General features: G+C 39.2%; 6 protein-coding genes across 6 annotated transcripts; all 6 read right to left on the minus strand.

Annotated features, from left to right (window-relative positions):
- Positions 1-675: 675 nt before the first annotated feature.
- LOC123310350 lies at positions 676-1,551 on the minus strand. The gene has a single exon (XM_044893816.1). The coding sequence runs from the start codon at positions 1,549-1,551 to the stop codon at positions 676-678; it is 876 nt and encodes a 291-aa protein (XP_044749751.1).
- A 2,202-nt stretch (positions 1,552-3,753) lies between these two features.
- LOC123310351 lies at positions 3,754-4,599 on the minus strand. Its single transcript, XM_044893817.1, has one exon. It carries the CDS (start codon positions 4,597-4,599, stop codon positions 3,754-3,756), a length of 846 nt encoding a protein of 281 aa, XP_044749752.1.
- A 2,202-nt stretch (positions 4,600-6,801) lies between these two features.
- On the minus strand, positions 6,802-7,647 carry LOC123310352. Its single transcript, XM_044893818.1, has one exon. It carries the CDS (start codon positions 7,645-7,647, stop codon positions 6,802-6,804), a length of 846 nt encoding a protein of 281 aa, XP_044749753.1.
- Positions 7,648-9,849: 2,202 nt separating this feature from the next.
- Positions 9,850-10,695, minus strand: LOC123310353. The gene has a single exon (XM_044893819.1). It carries the CDS (start codon positions 10,693-10,695, stop codon positions 9,850-9,852), a length of 846 nt encoding a protein of 281 aa, XP_044749754.1.
- Positions 10,696-12,898: 2,203 nt separating this feature from the next.
- LOC123310354 lies at positions 12,899-13,744 on the minus strand. Its single transcript, XM_044893821.1, has one exon. The coding sequence runs from the start codon at positions 13,742-13,744 to the stop codon at positions 12,899-12,901; it is 846 nt and encodes a 281-aa protein (XP_044749756.1).
- A 2,202-nt stretch (positions 13,745-15,946) lies between these two features.
- Positions 15,947-16,792, minus strand: LOC123310355. The gene has a single exon (XM_044893822.1). The coding sequence runs from the start codon at positions 16,790-16,792 to the stop codon at positions 15,947-15,949; it is 846 nt and encodes a 281-aa protein (XP_044749757.1).
- Between the last annotated feature and the right edge of the window lie 246 nt (positions 16,793-17,038).

Raw genomic sequence — 17,038 nt, forward strand, 5'->3', positions numbered from 1 at the left:
CAGGAACCGTCTTTCTTCTTGACTAAATGTAAAGGACTAGCCCATTGTGACTTTGATGGTTGAATAATACCATTGTCCAACATAAACTGAAATTCTTTCTTAGCTATAGTCAATTTTTGGTTATCAAGACGTCTAGGTTTCGAAAATACTGGCTGTCCTGTTGTAACGATATGGTGTTTAACATTGTGCTTAACATTACTAGGCAGAAAATTTGGTCGAGTTAACTCAGAATAATTGTTCAATAGTACACTGAATTTATCAAGTTTTTCACTGACTAAAGTACTCACTACATCTTCTGATGTGATGGACGCCAATTCACCTTTTCTGCAAAGCTTAGTGTCGCCATCCACCAACTGTTGTCTCTTCAGATCGACGAGTAGGTTGAATTTTTTCAAAAAGTCAGCACCCAGAATGCCTCTTGAGGTTTTGGCGATGATGAAAGGCCATCTAAATGCACGCCTTAGACCTAAATCGATTTCCATAATTATGATGCCATAGGTGGGTATCCGAGTACCATTAGCAGCATACAAGATGAAGTCATTGTTCGAATTTACCTGTGCTGAAGTTTTCTGACCATATGGAATAATTGATACGTCAGCACCGCTGTCCACTAAAAATTGCAAACCCGTGTTCCTGTCTAACATGAATAAACGAGAGTTGCAGCAAGTAACTGAATCAGTAGTAGATGTTGCTGCACTTTCCACTACTGACTGGAGTTTTTCCGGCTTTTTCCCAAGCACAAGGACCAGTACATTTTTCAGGGCGGCATTTTTTAGCATATCTGTAGTGAAAATAACAGTATTTTCCTTCTGGATTGAATTTTTGTCTTGATTTCGATCTATCTCGGCCTCTCCCAGGGGTTAGACTTCGCCTAGTAGGTCTTTTTTCATAACTTATACTGAACTGTTTGATAGCTTTAGTAAGTTCCGCTACTTCTGTTCTCAACTCTTCAAGTTCATTGGAAGTACTTTTAGTTGCATTGGAACCTGAACCTTTAATACCATACAATTCATTTGGTGGGTTTAACTCATAAATTTTATCAGCCATGATTGCAAGACGATTAACACCTTCTTCACTTGTGATCACTACATTTTTTATATTGATTGGTAGATTTTCCAACCACAAGGTTTTTATTACTCTTTCTGATATATCAGTACCTGCTAGAGTTTTCAATTTCCTTAACAGTTGACTTGGTTTCAGATCACCAAGGTTTTGCCCTGTTAATAATCTCTTTATTCGTTTTTCTTCACTTTCTGCGAATATGCTCGTCAATCTTTCTTTGGCAAGCTGATATTTATTATCATCTGAACCGGTTGCTATATCCCAAATATTGTCTATTAAGGAAGGTTCCAGCTGGGATATTAAATAGTCGAATTTCAGTGAGTCCTTTCTGATACCATTAATTCTAAATTGAGCATCTATTTGATAAAACCAACGTTCCGGTTTCTCTGACCAAAAAGGTGGAATTTTAACTGAGATTTTGTTGATTTCTGGTAGATTGTTTTCTGAAACTTGATTTTCTTCCACACTTGGGGATTCAGCTTGCGACATTTCAGCGAGTTTACTTCGCACGTCGGGGTCACCAATGTTGTATTATTAGAATATGAAATACAGAGAAAACATACAATACTTCAGTGTGACATAAATTATGCAAGGTATTAAAGATTCTATAAAAAGATTCTCTCAAGCAGAACAAGGGGCTGACTCTGATACAGAACAAGCCAAGTACACTCTTGATTTCTTGCAAAACCTGTACAAAACTGCGGATTCTCCTAACATTCTGGCAACGTTTAAAACCATGGAGTCTAAGACTATAGTATGCACAGTTTGCGAGAAAGATGAAAATCACTGCCTTTGCAATCAAGGGTATAAAAACTTAAAGACTGCCCTGTCTACACAATCAGGTCCTGGAGGCTCTACATCTCCAACTCCATGCAGCTTACAGGAAGAGATCAAATTAGCTAGAACTATGTCAAAAGAGGGGGATGAATCTGATAATGAGCCAGACAAAGAGATTGAGATCAGGCTATCTGATGATGAAGAGGAGAATGCATCTTCTGACTCCGGAGAGGACGGACTTTTGAAGTTGCTCACAGACCCATCAGATCAGGTTAAATCTCGTCCCCAGGATATAATATCTGAGCCAGAAATTGATCCTCAAGAAAGGAGCCCAAAGCCCGTCACCTTCATTGAAGGGCCAGACACAGGGAGAGAGAAGAAAACCTCTTTTTATCTTCCTGCAAGAGATTGTGAAGGTGAGGAAGAAGGCAGCTTTGAGGAACCCTTAAATGCAGAGCTTGAGGAGACTGAAGACCCTAAGTCTGACTTGGTGAGGTTGATTGAGAACATGGAAGCAACTGGATGGAAAAATCCCTTTGATTTGTTTTCCCCTAAGTGTAATGAGGAGGTTATGTATGCAACTATGCTTGTTATCATGAATAAATTATTCTCCAGAATAACAGACCTAGAAGAAGAAGTAAAAGTATTACGGGAGAATCGTGATACAGAGTCGAGTAATCTACTCAGTATACTTCAATCACTTGATGATCGGATGAGCATTATTCCAAACCAAATCAAGTCCCTATCAAGCTCTGCCACGGAGATGCAAAACAAGGTACTAGAGCTTAAGACATGTCTTGATAGGGTAGATGACAAAGTGGAATCCTTAAGCATCCAGGCTAAATCAAGATCCGATGATTTAGCTAAGGTTAAGGTTGGCTGTCAGGAGACAGTATTTGCTCAAAATATAATCAAGACCTTCTCTAATCAAGGTTACAACTACCTGATTGAAAAGGACATTGCAAACATCATCATAGCGAGCAAGAAGGGAGGTGAATCTCTAGAGAAAGTCTTAGATATTACACCTTTAGACGCCAAGTCCAGATCTGCGATCATCTCTGGTATCTCCACAATTCGAGACTCCTACGACAACCCCAAGCTGGAGAAATTCTGGAATGAAATCATGAAAAAACTAAATTCCGGATACTCATCCAACCTCTCAGGGAAAACCTCTAAGACCAGTGCACCCCAATCAAGCTCCACATGGACGCCAGGAACCGTCTTTCTTCTTGACTAAATGTAAAGGACTAGCCCATTGTGACTTTGATGGTTGAATAATACCATTGTCCAACATAAACTGAAATTCTTTCTTAGCTATAGTCAATTTTTGGTTATCAAGACGTCTAGGTTTCGAAAATACTGGCTGTCCTGTTGTAACGATATGGTGTTTAACATTGTGCTTAACATTACTAGGCAGAAAATTTGGTCGAGTTAACTCAGAATAATTGTTCAATAGTACACTGAATTTATCAAGTTTTTCACTGACTAAAGTACTCACTACATCTTCTGATGTGATGGACGCCAATTCACCTTTTCTGCAAAGCTTAGTGTCGCCATCCACCAACTGTTGTCTCTTCAGATCGACGAGTAGGTTGAATTTTTTCAAAAAGTCAGCACCCAGAATGCCTCTTGAGGTTTTGGCGATGATGAAAGGCCATCTAAATGCACGCCTTAGACCTAAATCGATTTCCATAATTATGATGCCATAGGTGGGTATCCGAGTACCATTAGCAGCATACAAGATGAAGTCATTGTTCGAATTTACCTGTGCTGAAGTTTTCTGACCATATGGAATAATTGATACGTCAGCACCGCTGTCCACTAAAAATTGCAAACCCGTGTTCCTGTCTAACATGAATAAACGAGAGTTGCAGCAAGTAACTGAATCAGTAGTAGATGTTGCTGCACTTTCCACTACTGACTGGAGTTTTCCGGCTTTTTCCAAGCACAAGGACCAGTACATTTTTCAGGGCGGCATTTTTTAGCATATCTGTAGTGAAAATAACAGTATTTTCCTTCTGGATTGAATTTTTGTCTTGATTTCGATCTATCTCGGCCTCTCCCAGGGGTTAGACTTCGCCTAGTAGGTCTTTTTTCATAACTTATACTGAACTGTTTGATAGCTTTAGTAAGTTCCGCTACTTCTGTTCTCAACTCTTCAAGTTCATTGGAAGTACTTTTAGTTGCATTGGAACCTGAACCTTTAATACCATACAATTCATTTGGTGGGTTTAACTCATAAATTTTATCAGCCATGATTGCAAGACGATTAACACCTTCTTCACTTGTGATCACTACATTTTTTATATTGATTGGTAGATTTTCCAACCACAAGGTTTTTATTACTCTTTCTGATATATCAGTACCTGCTAGAGTTTTCAATTTCCTTAACAGTTGACTTGGTTTCAGATCACCAAGGTTTTGCCCTGTTAATAATCTCTTTATTCGTTTTTCTTCACTTTCTGCGAATATGCTCGTCAATCTTTCTTTGGCAAGCTGATATTTATTATCATCTGAACCGGTTGCTATATCCCAAATATTGTCTATTAAGGAAGGTTCCAGCTGGGATATTAAATAGTCGAATTTCAGTGAGTCCTTTCTGATACCATTAATTCTAAATTGAGCATCTATTTGATAAAACCAACGTTCCGGTTTCTCTGACCAAAAAGGTGGAATTTTAACTGAGATTTTGTTGATTTCTGGTAGATTGTTTTCTGAAACTTGATTTTCTTCCACACTTGGGGATTCAGCTTGCGACATTTCAGCGAGTTTACTTCGCACGTCGGGGTCACCAATGTTGTATTATTAGAATATGAAATACAGAGAAAACATACATTACTTCAGTGTGACATAAATTATGCAAGGTATTAAAGATTCTATAAAAAGATTCTCTCAAGCAGAACAAGGGGCTGACTCTGATACAGAACAAGCCAAGTACACTCTTGATTTCTTGCAAAACCTGTACAAAACTGCGGATTCTCCTAACATTCTGGCAACGTTTAAAACCATGGAGTCTAAGACTATAGTATGCACAGTTTGCGAGAAAGATGAAAATCACTGCCTTTGCAATCAAGGGTATAAAAACTTAAAGACTGCCCTGTCTACACAATCAGGTCCTGGAGGCTCTACATCTCCAACTCCATGCAGCTTACAGGAAGAGATCAAATTAGCTAGAACTATGTCAAAAGAGGGGGATGAATCTGATAATGAGCCAGACAAAGAGATTGAGATCAGGCTATCTGATGATGAAGAGGAGGATGCATCTTCTGACTCCGGAGAGGACGGACTTTTGAAGTTGCTCACAGACCCATCAGATCAGGTTAAATCTCGTCCCCAGGATATAATATCTGAGCCAGAAATTGATCCTCAAGAAAGGAGCCCAAAGCCCGTCACCTTCATTGAAGGGCCAGACACAGGGAGAGAGAAGAAAACCTCTTTTTATCTTCCTGCAAGAGATTGTGAAGGTGAGGAAGAAGGCAGCTTTGAGGAACCCTTAAATGCAGAGCTTGAGGAGACTGAAGACCCTAAGTCTGACTTGGTGAGGTTGATTGAGAACATGGAAGCAACTGGATGGAAAAATCCCTTTGATTTGTTTTCCTCTAAGTGTAATGAGGAGGTTATGTATGCAACTATGCTTGTTATCATGAATAAATTATTCTCCAGAATAACAGACCTAGAAGAAGAAGTAAAAGTATTACGGGAGAATCGTGATACAGAGTCGAGTAATCTACTCAGTATACTTCAATCACTTGATGATCGGATGAGCATTATTCCAAACCAAATCAAGTCCCTATCAAGCTCTGCCACGGAGATGCAAAACAAGGTACTAGAGCTTAAGACATGTCTTGATAGGGTAGATGACAAAGTGGAATCCTTAAGCATCCAGGCTAAATCAAGATCCGATGATTTAGCTAAGGTTAAGGTTGGCTGTCAGGAGACAGTATTTGCTCAAAATATAATCAAGACCTTCTCTAATCAAGGTTACAACTACCTGATTGAAAAGGACATTGCAAACATCATCATAGCGAGCAAGAAGGGAGGTGAATCTCTAGAGAAAGTCTTAGATATTACACCTTTAGACGCCAAGTCCAGATCTGCGATCATCTCTGGTATCTCCACAATTCGAGACTCCTACGACAACCCCAAGCTGGAGAAATTCTGGAATGAAATCATGAAAAAACTAAATTCCGGATACTCATCCAACCTCTCAGGGAAAACCTCTAAGACCAGTGCACCCCAATCAAGCTCCACATGGACGCCAGGAACCGTCTTTCTTCTTGACTAAATGTAAAGGACTAGCCCATTGTGACTTTGATGGTTGAATAATACCATTGTCCAACATAAACTGAAATTCTTTCTTAGCTATAGTCAATTTTTGGTTATCAAGACGTCTAGGTTTCGAAAATACTGGCTGTCCTGTTGTAACGATATGGTGTTTAACATTGTGCTTAACATTACTAGGCAGAAAATTTGGTCGAGTTAACTCAGAATAATTGTTCAATAGTACACTGAATTTATCAAGTTTTTCACTGACTAAAGTACTCACTACATCTTCTGATGTGATGGACGCCAATTCACCTTTTCTGCAAAGCTTAGTGTCGCCATCCACCAACTGTTGTCTCTTCAGATCGACGAGTAGGTTGAATTTTTTCAAAAAGTCAGCACCCAGAATGCCTCTTGAGGTTTTGGCGATGATGAAAGGCCATCTAAATGCACGCCTTAGACCTAAATCGATTTCCATAATTATGATGCCATAGGTGGGTATCCGAGTACCATTAGCAGCATACAAGATGAAGTCATTGTTCGAATTTACCTGTGCTGAAGTTTTCTGACCATATGGAATAATTGATACGTCAGCACCGCTGTCCACTAAAAATTGCAAACCCGTGTTCCTGTCTAACATGAATAAACGAGAGTTGCAGCAAGTAACTGAATCAGTAGTAGATGTTGCTGCACTTTCCACTACTGACTGGAGTTTTCCGGCTTTTTCCAAGCACAAGGACCAGTACATTTTTCAGGGCGGCATTTTTTAGCATATCTGTAGTGAAAATAACAGTATTTTCCTTCTGGATTGAATTTTTGTCTTGATTTCGATCTATCTCGGCCTCTCCCAGGGGTTAGACTTCGCCTAGTAGGTCTTTTTTCATAACTTATACTGAACTGTTTGATAGCTTTAGTAAGTTCCGCTACTTCTGTTCTCAACTCTTCAAGTTCATTGGAAGTACTTTTAGTTGCATTGGAACCTGAACCTTTAATACCATACAATTCATTTGGTGGGTTTAACTCATAAATTTTATCAGCCATGATTGCAAGACGATTAACACCTTCTTCACTTGTGATCACTACATTTTTTATATTGATTGGTAGATTTTCCAACCACAAGGTTTTTATTACTCTTTCTGATATATCAGTACCTGCTAGAGTTTTCAATTTCCTTAACAGTTGACTTGGTTTCAGATCACCAAGGTTTTGCCCTGTTAATAATCTCTTTATTCGTTTTTCTTCACTTTCTGCGAATATGCTCGTCAATCTTTCTTTGGCAAGCTGATATTTATTATCATCTGAACCGGTTGCTATATCCCAAATATTGTCTATTAAGGAAGGTTCCAGCTGGGATATTAAATAGTCGAATTTCAGTGAGTCCTTTCTGATACCATTAATTCTAAATTGAGCATCTATTTGATAAAACCAACGTTCCGGTTTCTCTGACCAAAAAGGTGGAATTTTAACTGAGATTTTGTTGATTTCTGGTAGATTGTTTTCTGAAACTTGATTTTCTTCCACACTTGGGGATTCAGCTTGCGACATTTCAGCGAGTTTACTTCGCACGTCGGGGTCACCAATGTTGTATTATTAGAATATGAAATACAGAGAAAACATACAATACTTCAGTGTGACATAAATTATGCAAGGTATTAAAGATTCTATAAAAAGATTCTCTCAAGCAGAACAAGGGGCTGACTCTGATACAGAACAAGCCAAGTACACTCTTGATTTCTTGCAAAACCTGTACAAAACTGCGGATTCTCCTAACATTCTGGCAACGTTTAAAACCATGGAGTCTAAGACTATAGTATGCACAGTTTGCGAGAAAGATGAAAATCACTGCCTTTGCAATCAAGGGTATAAAAACTTAAAGACTGCCCTGTCTACACAATCAGGTCCTGGAGGCTCTACATCTCCAACTCCATGCAGCTTACAGGAAGAGATCAAATTAGCTAGAACTATGTCAAAAGAGGGGGATGAATCTGATAATGAGCCAGACAAAGAGATTGAGATCAGGCTATCTGATGATGAAGAGGAGGATGCATCTTCTGACTCCGGAGAGGACGGACTTTTGAAGTTGCTCACAGACCCATCAGATCAGGTTAAATCTCGTCCCCAGGATATAATATCTGAGCCAGAAATTGATCCTCAAGAAAGGAGCCCAAAGCCCGTCACCTTCATTGAAGGGCCAGACACAGGGAGAGAGAAGAAAACCTCTTTTTATCTTCCTGCAAGAGATTGTGAAGGTGAGGAAGAAGGCAGCTTTGAGGAACCCTTAAATGCAGAGCTTGAGGAGACTGAAGACCCTAAGTCTGACTTGGTGAGGTTGATTGAGAACATGGAAGCAACTGGATGGAAAAATCCCTTTGATTTGTTTTCCCCTAAGTGTAATGAGGAGGTTATGTATGCAACTATGCTTGTTATCATGAATAAATTATTCTCCAGAATAACAGACCTAGAAGAAGAAGTAAAAGTATTACGGGAGAATCGTGATACAGAGTCGAGTAATCTACTCAGTATACTTCAATCACTTGATGATCGGATGAGCATTATTCCAAACCAAATCAAGTCCCTATCAAGCTCTGCCACGGAGATGCAAAGCAAGGTACTAGAGCTTAAGTCATGTCTTGATAGGGTAGATGACAAAGTGGAATCCTTAAGCATCCAGGCTAAATCAAGATCCGATGATTTAGCTAAGGTTAAGGTTGGCTGTCAGGAGACAGTATTTGCTCAAAATATAATCAAGACCTTCTCTAATCAAGGTTACAACTACCTGATTGAAAAGGACATTGCAAACATCATCATAGCGAGCAAGAAGGGAGGTGAATCTCTAGAGAAAGTCTTAGATATTACACCTTTAGACGCCAAGTCCAGATCTGCGATCATCTCTGGTATCTCCACAATTCGAGACTCCTACGACAACCCCAAGCTGGAGAAATTCTGGAATGAAATCATGAAAAAACTAAATTCCGGATACTCATCCAACCTCTCAGGGAAAACCTCTAAGACCAGTGCACCCCAATCAAGCTCCACATGGACGCCAGGAACCGTCTTTCTTCTTGACTAAATGTAAAGGACTAGCCCATTGTGACTTTGATGGTTGAATAATACCATTGTCCAACATAAACTGAAATTCTTTCTTAGCTATAGTCAATTTTTGGTTATCAAGACGTCTAGGTTTCGAAAATACTGGCTGTCCTGTTGTAACGATATGGTGTTTAACATTGTGCTTAACATTACTAGGCAGAAAATTTGGTCGAGTTAACTCAGAATAATTGTTCAATAGTACACTGAATTTATCAAGTTTTTCACTGACTAAAGTACTCACTACATCTTCTGATGTGATGGACGCCAATTCACCTTTTCTGCAAAGCTTAGTGTCGCCATCCACCAACTGTTGTCTCTTCAGATCGACGAGTAGGTTGAATTTTTTCAAAAAGTCAGCACCCAGAATGCCTCTTGAGGTTTTGGCGATGATGAAAGGCCATCTAAATGCACGCCTTAGACCTAAATCGATTTCCATAATTATGATGCCATAGGTGGGTATCCGAGTACCATTAGCAGCATACAAGATGAAGTCATTGTTCGAATTTACCTGTGCTGAAGTTTTCTGACCATATGGAATAATTGATACGTCAGCACCGCTGTCCACTAAAAATTGCAAACCCGTGTTCCTGTCTAACATGAATAAACGAGAGTTGCAGCAAGTAACTGAATCAGTAGTAGATGTTGCTGCACTTTCCACTACTGACTGGAGTTTTCCGGCTTTTTCCAAGCACAAGGACCAGTACATTTTTCAGGGCGGCATTTTTTAGCATATCTGTAGTGAAAATAACAGTATTTTCCTTCTGGATTGAATTTTTGTCTTGATTTCGATCTATCTCGGCCTCTCCCAGGGGTTAGACTTCGCCTAGTAGGTCTTTTTTCATAACTTATACTGAACTGTTTGATAGCTTTAGTAAGTTCCGCTACTTCTGTTCTCAACTCTTCAAGTTCATTGGAAGTACTTTTAGTTGCATTGGAACCTGAACCTTTAATACCATACAATTCATTTGGTGGGTTTAACTCATAAATTTTATCAGCCATGATTGCAAGACGATTAACACCTTCTTCACTTGTGATCACTACATTTTTTATATTGATTGGTAGATTTTCCAACCACAAGGTTTTTATTACTCTTTCTGATATATCAGTACCTGCTAGAGTTTTCAATTTCCTTAACAGTTGACTTGGTTTCAGATCACCAAGGTTTTGCCCTGTTAATAATCTCTTTATTCGTTTTTCTTCACTTTCTGCGAATATGCTCGTCAATCTTTCTTTGGCAAGCTGATATTTATTATCATCTGAACCGGTTGCTATATCCCAAATATTGTCTATTAAGGAAGGTTCCAGCTGGGATATTAAATAGTCGAATTTCAGTGAGTCCTTTCTGATACCATTAATTCTAAATTGAGCATCTATTTGATAAAACCAACGTTCCGGTTTCTCTGACCAAAAAGGTGGAATTTTAACTGAGATTTTGTTGATTTCTGGTAGATTGTTTTCTGAAACTTGATTTTCTTCCACACTTGGGGATTCAGCTTGCGACATTTCAGCGAGTTTACTTCGCACGTCGGGGTCACCAATGTTGTATTATTAGAATATGAAATACAGAGAAAACATACAATACTTCAGTGTGACATAAATTATGCAAGGTATTAAAGATTCTATAAAAAGATTCTCTCAAGCAGAACAAGGGGCTGACTCTGATACAGAACAAGCCAAGTACACTCTTGATTTCTTGCAAAACCTGTACAAAACTGCGGATTCTCCTAACATTCTGGCAACGTTTAAAACCATGGAGTCTAAGACTATAGTATGCACAGTTTGCGAGAAAGATGAAAATCACTGCCTTTGCAATCAAGGGTATAAAAACTTAAAGACTGCCCTGTCTACACAATCAGGTCCTGGAGGCTCTACATCTCCAACTCCATGCAGCTTACAGGAAGAGATCAAATTAGCTAGAACTATGTCAAAAGAGGGGGATGAATCTGATAATGAGCCAGACAAAGAGATTGAGATCAGGCTATCTGATGATGAAGAGGAGGATGCATCTTCTGACTCCGGAGAGGACGGACTTTTGAAGTTGCTCACAGACCCATCAGATCAGGTTAAATCTCGTCCCCAGGATATAATATCTGAGCCAGAAATTGATCCTCAAGAAAGGAGCCCAAAGCCCGTCACCTTCATTGAAGGGCCAGACACAGGGAGAGAGAAGAAAACCTCTTTTTATCTTCCTGCAAGAGATTGTGAAGGTGAGGAAGAAGGCAGCTTTGAGGAACCCTTAAATGCAGAGCTTGAGGAGACTGAAGACCCTAAGTCTGACTTGGTGAGGTTGATTGAGAACATGGAAGCAACTGGATGGAAAAATCCCTTTGATTTGTTTTCCTCTAAGTGTAATGAGGAGGTTATGTATGCAACTATGCTTGTTATCATGAATAAATTATTCTCCAGAATAACAGACCTAGAAGAAGAAGTAAAAGTATTACGGGAGAATCGTGATACAGAGTCGAGTAATCTACTCAGTATACTTCAATCACTTGATGATCGGATGAGCATTATTCCAAACCAAATCAAGTCCCTATCAAGCTCTGCCACGGAGATGCAAAACAAGGTACTAGAGCTTAAGACATGTCTTGATAGGGTAGATGACAAAGTGGAATCCTTAAGCATCCAGGCTAAATCAAGATCCGATGATTTAGCTAAGGTTAAGGTTGGCTGTCAGGAGACAGTATTTGCTCAAAATATAATCAAGACCTTCTCTAATCAAGGTTACAACTACCTGATTGAAAAGGACATTGCAAACATCATCATAGCGAGCAAGAAGGGAGGTGAATCTCTAGAGAAAGTCTTAGATATTACACCTTTAGACGCCAAGTCCAGATCTGCGATCATCTCTGGTATCTCCACAATTCGAGACTCCTACGACAACCCCAAGCTGGAGAAATTCTGGAATGAAATCATGAAAAAACTAAATTCCGGATACTCATCCAACCTCTCAGGGAAAACCTCTAAGACCAGTGCACCCCAATCAAGCTCCACATGGACGCCAGGAACCGTCTTTCTTCTTGACTAAATGTAAAGGACTAGCCCATTGTGACTTTGATGGTTGAATAATACCATTGTCCAACATAAACTGAAATTCTTTCTTAGCTATAGTCAATTTTTGGTTATCAAGACGTCTAGGTTTCGAAAATACTGGCTGTCCTGTTGTAACGATATGGTGTTTAACATTGTGCTTAACATTACTAGGCAGAAAATTTGGTCGAGTTAACTCAGAATAATTGTTCAATAGTACACTGAATTTATCAAGTTTTTCACTGACTAAAGTACTCACTACATCTTCTGATGTGATGGACGCCAATTCACCTTTTCTGCAAAGCTTAGTGTCGCCCATCCACCAACTGTTGTCTCTTCAGATCGACGAGTAGGTTGAATTTTTTCAAAAAGTCAGCACCCAGAATGCCTCTTGAGGTTTTGGCGATGATGAAAGGCCATCTAAATGCACGCCTTAGACCTAAATCGATTTCCATAATTATGATGCCATAGGTGGGTATCCGAGTACCATTAGCAGCATACAAGATGAAGTCATTGTTCGAATTTACCTGTGCTGAAGTTTTCTGACCATATGGAATAATTGATACGTCAGCACCGCTGTCCACTAAAAATTGCAAACCCGTGTTCCTGTCTAACATGAATAAACGAGAGTTGCAGCAAGTAACTGAATCAGTAGTAGATGTTGCTGCACTTTCCACTACTGACTGGAGTTTTCCGGCTTTTTCCAAGCACAAGGACCAGTACATTTTTCAGGGCGGCATTTTTTAGCATATCTGTAGTGAAAATAACAGTATTTTCCTTCTGGATTGAATTTTTGTCTTGATTTCGATCTATCTCGGCCTCTCCCAGGGGTTAGACTTCGCCTAGTAGGTCTTTTTTCATAACTTATACTGAACTGTTTGATAGCTTTAGTAAGTTCCGCTACTTCTGTTCTCAACTCTTCAAGTTCATTGGAAGTACTTTTAGTTGCATTGGAACCTGAACCTTCAATACCATACAATTCATTTGGTGGGTTTAACTCATAAATTTTATCAGCCATGATTGCAAGACGATTAACACCTTCTTCACTTGTGATCACTACATTTTTTATATTGATTGGTAGATTTTCCAACCACAAGGTTTTTATTACTCTTTCTGATATATCAGTACCTGCTAGAGTTTTCAATTTCCTTAACAGTTGACTTGGTTTCAGATCACCAAGGTTTTGCCCTGTTAATAATCTCTTTATTCGTTTTTCTTCACTTTCTGCGAATATGCTCGTCAATCTTTCTTTGGCAAGCTGATATTTATTATCATCTGAACCGGTTGCTATATCCCAAATATTGTCTATTAAGGAAGGTTCCAGCTGGGATATTAAATAGTCGAATTTCAGTGAGTCCTTTCTGATACCATTAATTCTAAATTGAGCATCTATTTGATAAAACCAACGTTCCGGTTTCTCTGACCAAAAAGGTGGAATTTTAACTGAGATTTTGTTGATTTCTGGTAGATTGTTTTCTGAAACTTGATTTTCTTCCACACTTGGGGATTCAGCTTGCGACATTTCAGCGAGTTTACTTCGCACGTCGGGGTCACCAATGTTGTATTATTAGAATATGAAATACAGAGAAAACATACAATACTTCAGTGTGACATAAATTATGCAAGGTATTAAAGATTCTATAAAAAGATTCTCTCAAGCAGAACAAGGGGCTGACTCTGATACAGAACAAGCCAAGTACACTCTTGATTTCTTGCAAAACCTGTACAAAACTGCGGATTCTCCTAACATTCTGGCAACGTTTAAAACCATGGAGTCTAAGACTATAGTATGCACAGTTTGCGAGAAAGATGAAAATCACTGCCTTTGCAATCAAGGGTATAAAAACTTAAAGACTGCCCTGTCTACACAATCAGGTCCTGGAGGCTCTACATCTCCAACTCCATGCAGCTTACAGGAAGAGATCAAATTAGCTAGAACTATGTCAAAAGAGGGGGATGAATCTGATAATGAGCCAGACAAAGAGATTGAGATCAGGCTATCTGATGATGAAGAGGAGGATGCATCTTCTGACTCCGGAGAGGACGGACTTTTGAAGTTGCTCACAGACCCATCAGATCAGGTTAAATCTCGTCCCCAGGATATAATATCTGAGCCAGAAATTGATCCTCAAGAAAGGAGCCCAAAGCCCGTCACCTTCATTGAAGGGCCAGACACAGGGAGAGAGAAGAAAACCTCTTTTTATCTTCCTGCAAGAGATTGTGAAGGTGAGGAAGAAGGCAGCTTTGAGGAACCCTTAAATGCAGAGCTTGAGGAGACTGAAGACCCTAAGTCTGACTTGGTGAGGTTGATTGAGAACATGGAAGCAACTGGATGGAAAAATCCCTTTGATTTGTTTTCCCCTAAGTGTAATGAGGAGGTTATGTATGCAACTATGCTTGTTATCATGAATAAATTATTCTCCAGAATAACAGACCTAGAAGAAGAAGTAAAAGTATTACGGGAGAATCGTGATACAGAGTCGAGTAATCTACTCAGTATACTTCAATCACTTGATGATCGGATGAGCATTATTCCAAACCAAATCAAGTCCCTATCAAGCTCTGCCACGGAGATGCAAAACAAGGTACTAGAGCTTAAGACATGTCTTGATAGGGTAGATGACAAAGTGGAATCCTTAAGCATCCAGGCTAAATCAAGATCCGATGATTTAGCTAAGGTTAAGGTTGGCTGTCAGGAAACAGTATTTGCTCAAAATATAATCAAGACCTTCTCTAATCAAGGTTACAACTACCTGATTGAAAAGGACATTGCAAACATCATCATAGCGAGCAAGAAGGGAGGTGAATCTCTAGAGAAAGTCTTAGATATTACACCTTTAGACGCCAAGTCCAGATCTGCGATCATCTCTGGTATCTCCACAATTCGAGACTCCTACGACAACCCCAAGCTGGAGAAATTCTGGAATGAAATCATGAAAAAACTAAATTCCGGATACTCATCCAACCTCTCAGGGAAAACCTCTAAGACCAGTGCACCCCAATCAAGCTCCACATGGACGCCAGGAACCGTCTTTCTTCTTGACTAAATGTAAAGGACTAGCCCATTGTGACTTTGATGGTTGAATAATACCATTGTCCAACATAAACTGAAATTCTTTCTTAGCTATAGTCAATTTTTGGTTATCAAGACGTCTAGGTTTCGAAAATACTGGCTGTCCTGTTGTAACGATATGGTGTTTAACATTGTGCTTAACATTACTAGGCAGAAAATTTGGTCGAGTTAACTCAGAATAATTGTTCAATAGTACACTGAATTTATCAAGTTTTTCACTGACTAAAGTACTCACTACATCTTCTGATGTGATGGACGCCAATTCACCTTTTCTGCAAAGCTTAGTGTCGCCATCCACCAACTGTTGTCTCTTCAGATCGACGAGTAGGTTGAATTTTTTCAAAAAGTCAGCACCCAGAATGCCTCTTGAGGTTTTGGCGATGATGAAAGGCCATCTAAATGCACGCCTTAGACCTAAATCGATTTCCATAATTATGATGCCATAGGTGGGTATCCGAGTACCATTAGCAGCATACAAGATGAAGTCATTGTTCGAATTTACCTGTGCTGAAGTTTTCTGACCATATGGAATAATTGATACGTCAGCACCGCTGTCCACTAAAAATTGCAAACCCGTGTTCCTGTCTAACATGAATAAACGAGAGTTGCAGCAAGTAACTGAATCAGTAGTAGATGTTGCTGCACTTTCCACTACTGACTGGAGTTTTCCGGCTTTTTCCAAGCACAAGGACCAGTACATTTTTCAGGGCGGCATTTTTTAGCATATCTGTAGTGAAAATAACAGTATTTTCCTTCTGGATTGAATTTTTGTCTTGATTTCGATCTATCTCGGCCTCTCCCAGGGGTTAGACTTCGCCTAGTAGGTCTTTTTTCATAACTTATACTGAACTGTTTGATAGCTTTAGTAAGTTCCGCTACTTCTGTTCTCAACTCTTCAAGTTCATTGGAAGTACTTTTAGTTGCATTGGAACCTGAACCTTTAATACCATACAATTCATTTGGTGGGTTTAACTCATAAATTTTATCAGCCATGATTGCAAGACGATTAACACCTTCTTCACTTGTGATCACTACATTTTTTATATTGATTGGTAGATTTTCCAACCACAAGGTTTTTATTACTCTTTCTGATATATCAGTACCTGCTAGAGTTTTCAATTTCCTTAACAGTTGACTTGGTTTCAGATCACCAAGGTTTTGCCCTGTTAATAATCTCTTTATTCGTTTTTCTTCACTTTCTGCGAATATGCTCGTCAATCTTTCTTTGGCAAGCTGATATTTATTATCATCTGAACCGGTTGCTATATCCCAAATATTGTCTATTAAGGAAGGTTCCAGCTGGGATATTAAATAGTCGAATTTCAGTGAGTCCTTTCTGATACCATTAATTCTAAATTGAGCATCTATTTGATAAAACCAACGTTCCGGTTTCTCTGACCAAAAAGGTGGAATTTTAACTGAGATTTTGTTGATTTCTGGTAGATTGTTTTCTGAAACTTGATTTTCTTCCACACTTGGGGATTCAGCTTGCGACATTTCAGCAAGTTTACTTCGCACGTCGGGGTCACCAATGTTGTATTATTAGAATATGAAATACAGAGAAAACATACAATACTTCAGTGTGACATAAATTATGCAAGGTATTAAAGATTCTATAAAAAGATTCTCTCAAGCAGAACAAGGGGCTGACTCTGATACAGAACAAGCCAAGTACACTCTTGATTTCTTGCAAAACCTGTACAAAACTGCGGATTCTCCTAACATTCTGGCAACGTTTAAAAC

Source organism: Coccinella septempunctata, chromosome 3 (assembly GCF_907165205.1).
Source record: "Coccinella septempunctata chromosome 3, icCocSept1.1, whole genome shotgun sequence".
Classification (NCBI taxonomy): domain Eukaryota; kingdom Metazoa; phylum Arthropoda; class Insecta; order Coleoptera; family Coccinellidae; genus Coccinella; species Coccinella septempunctata.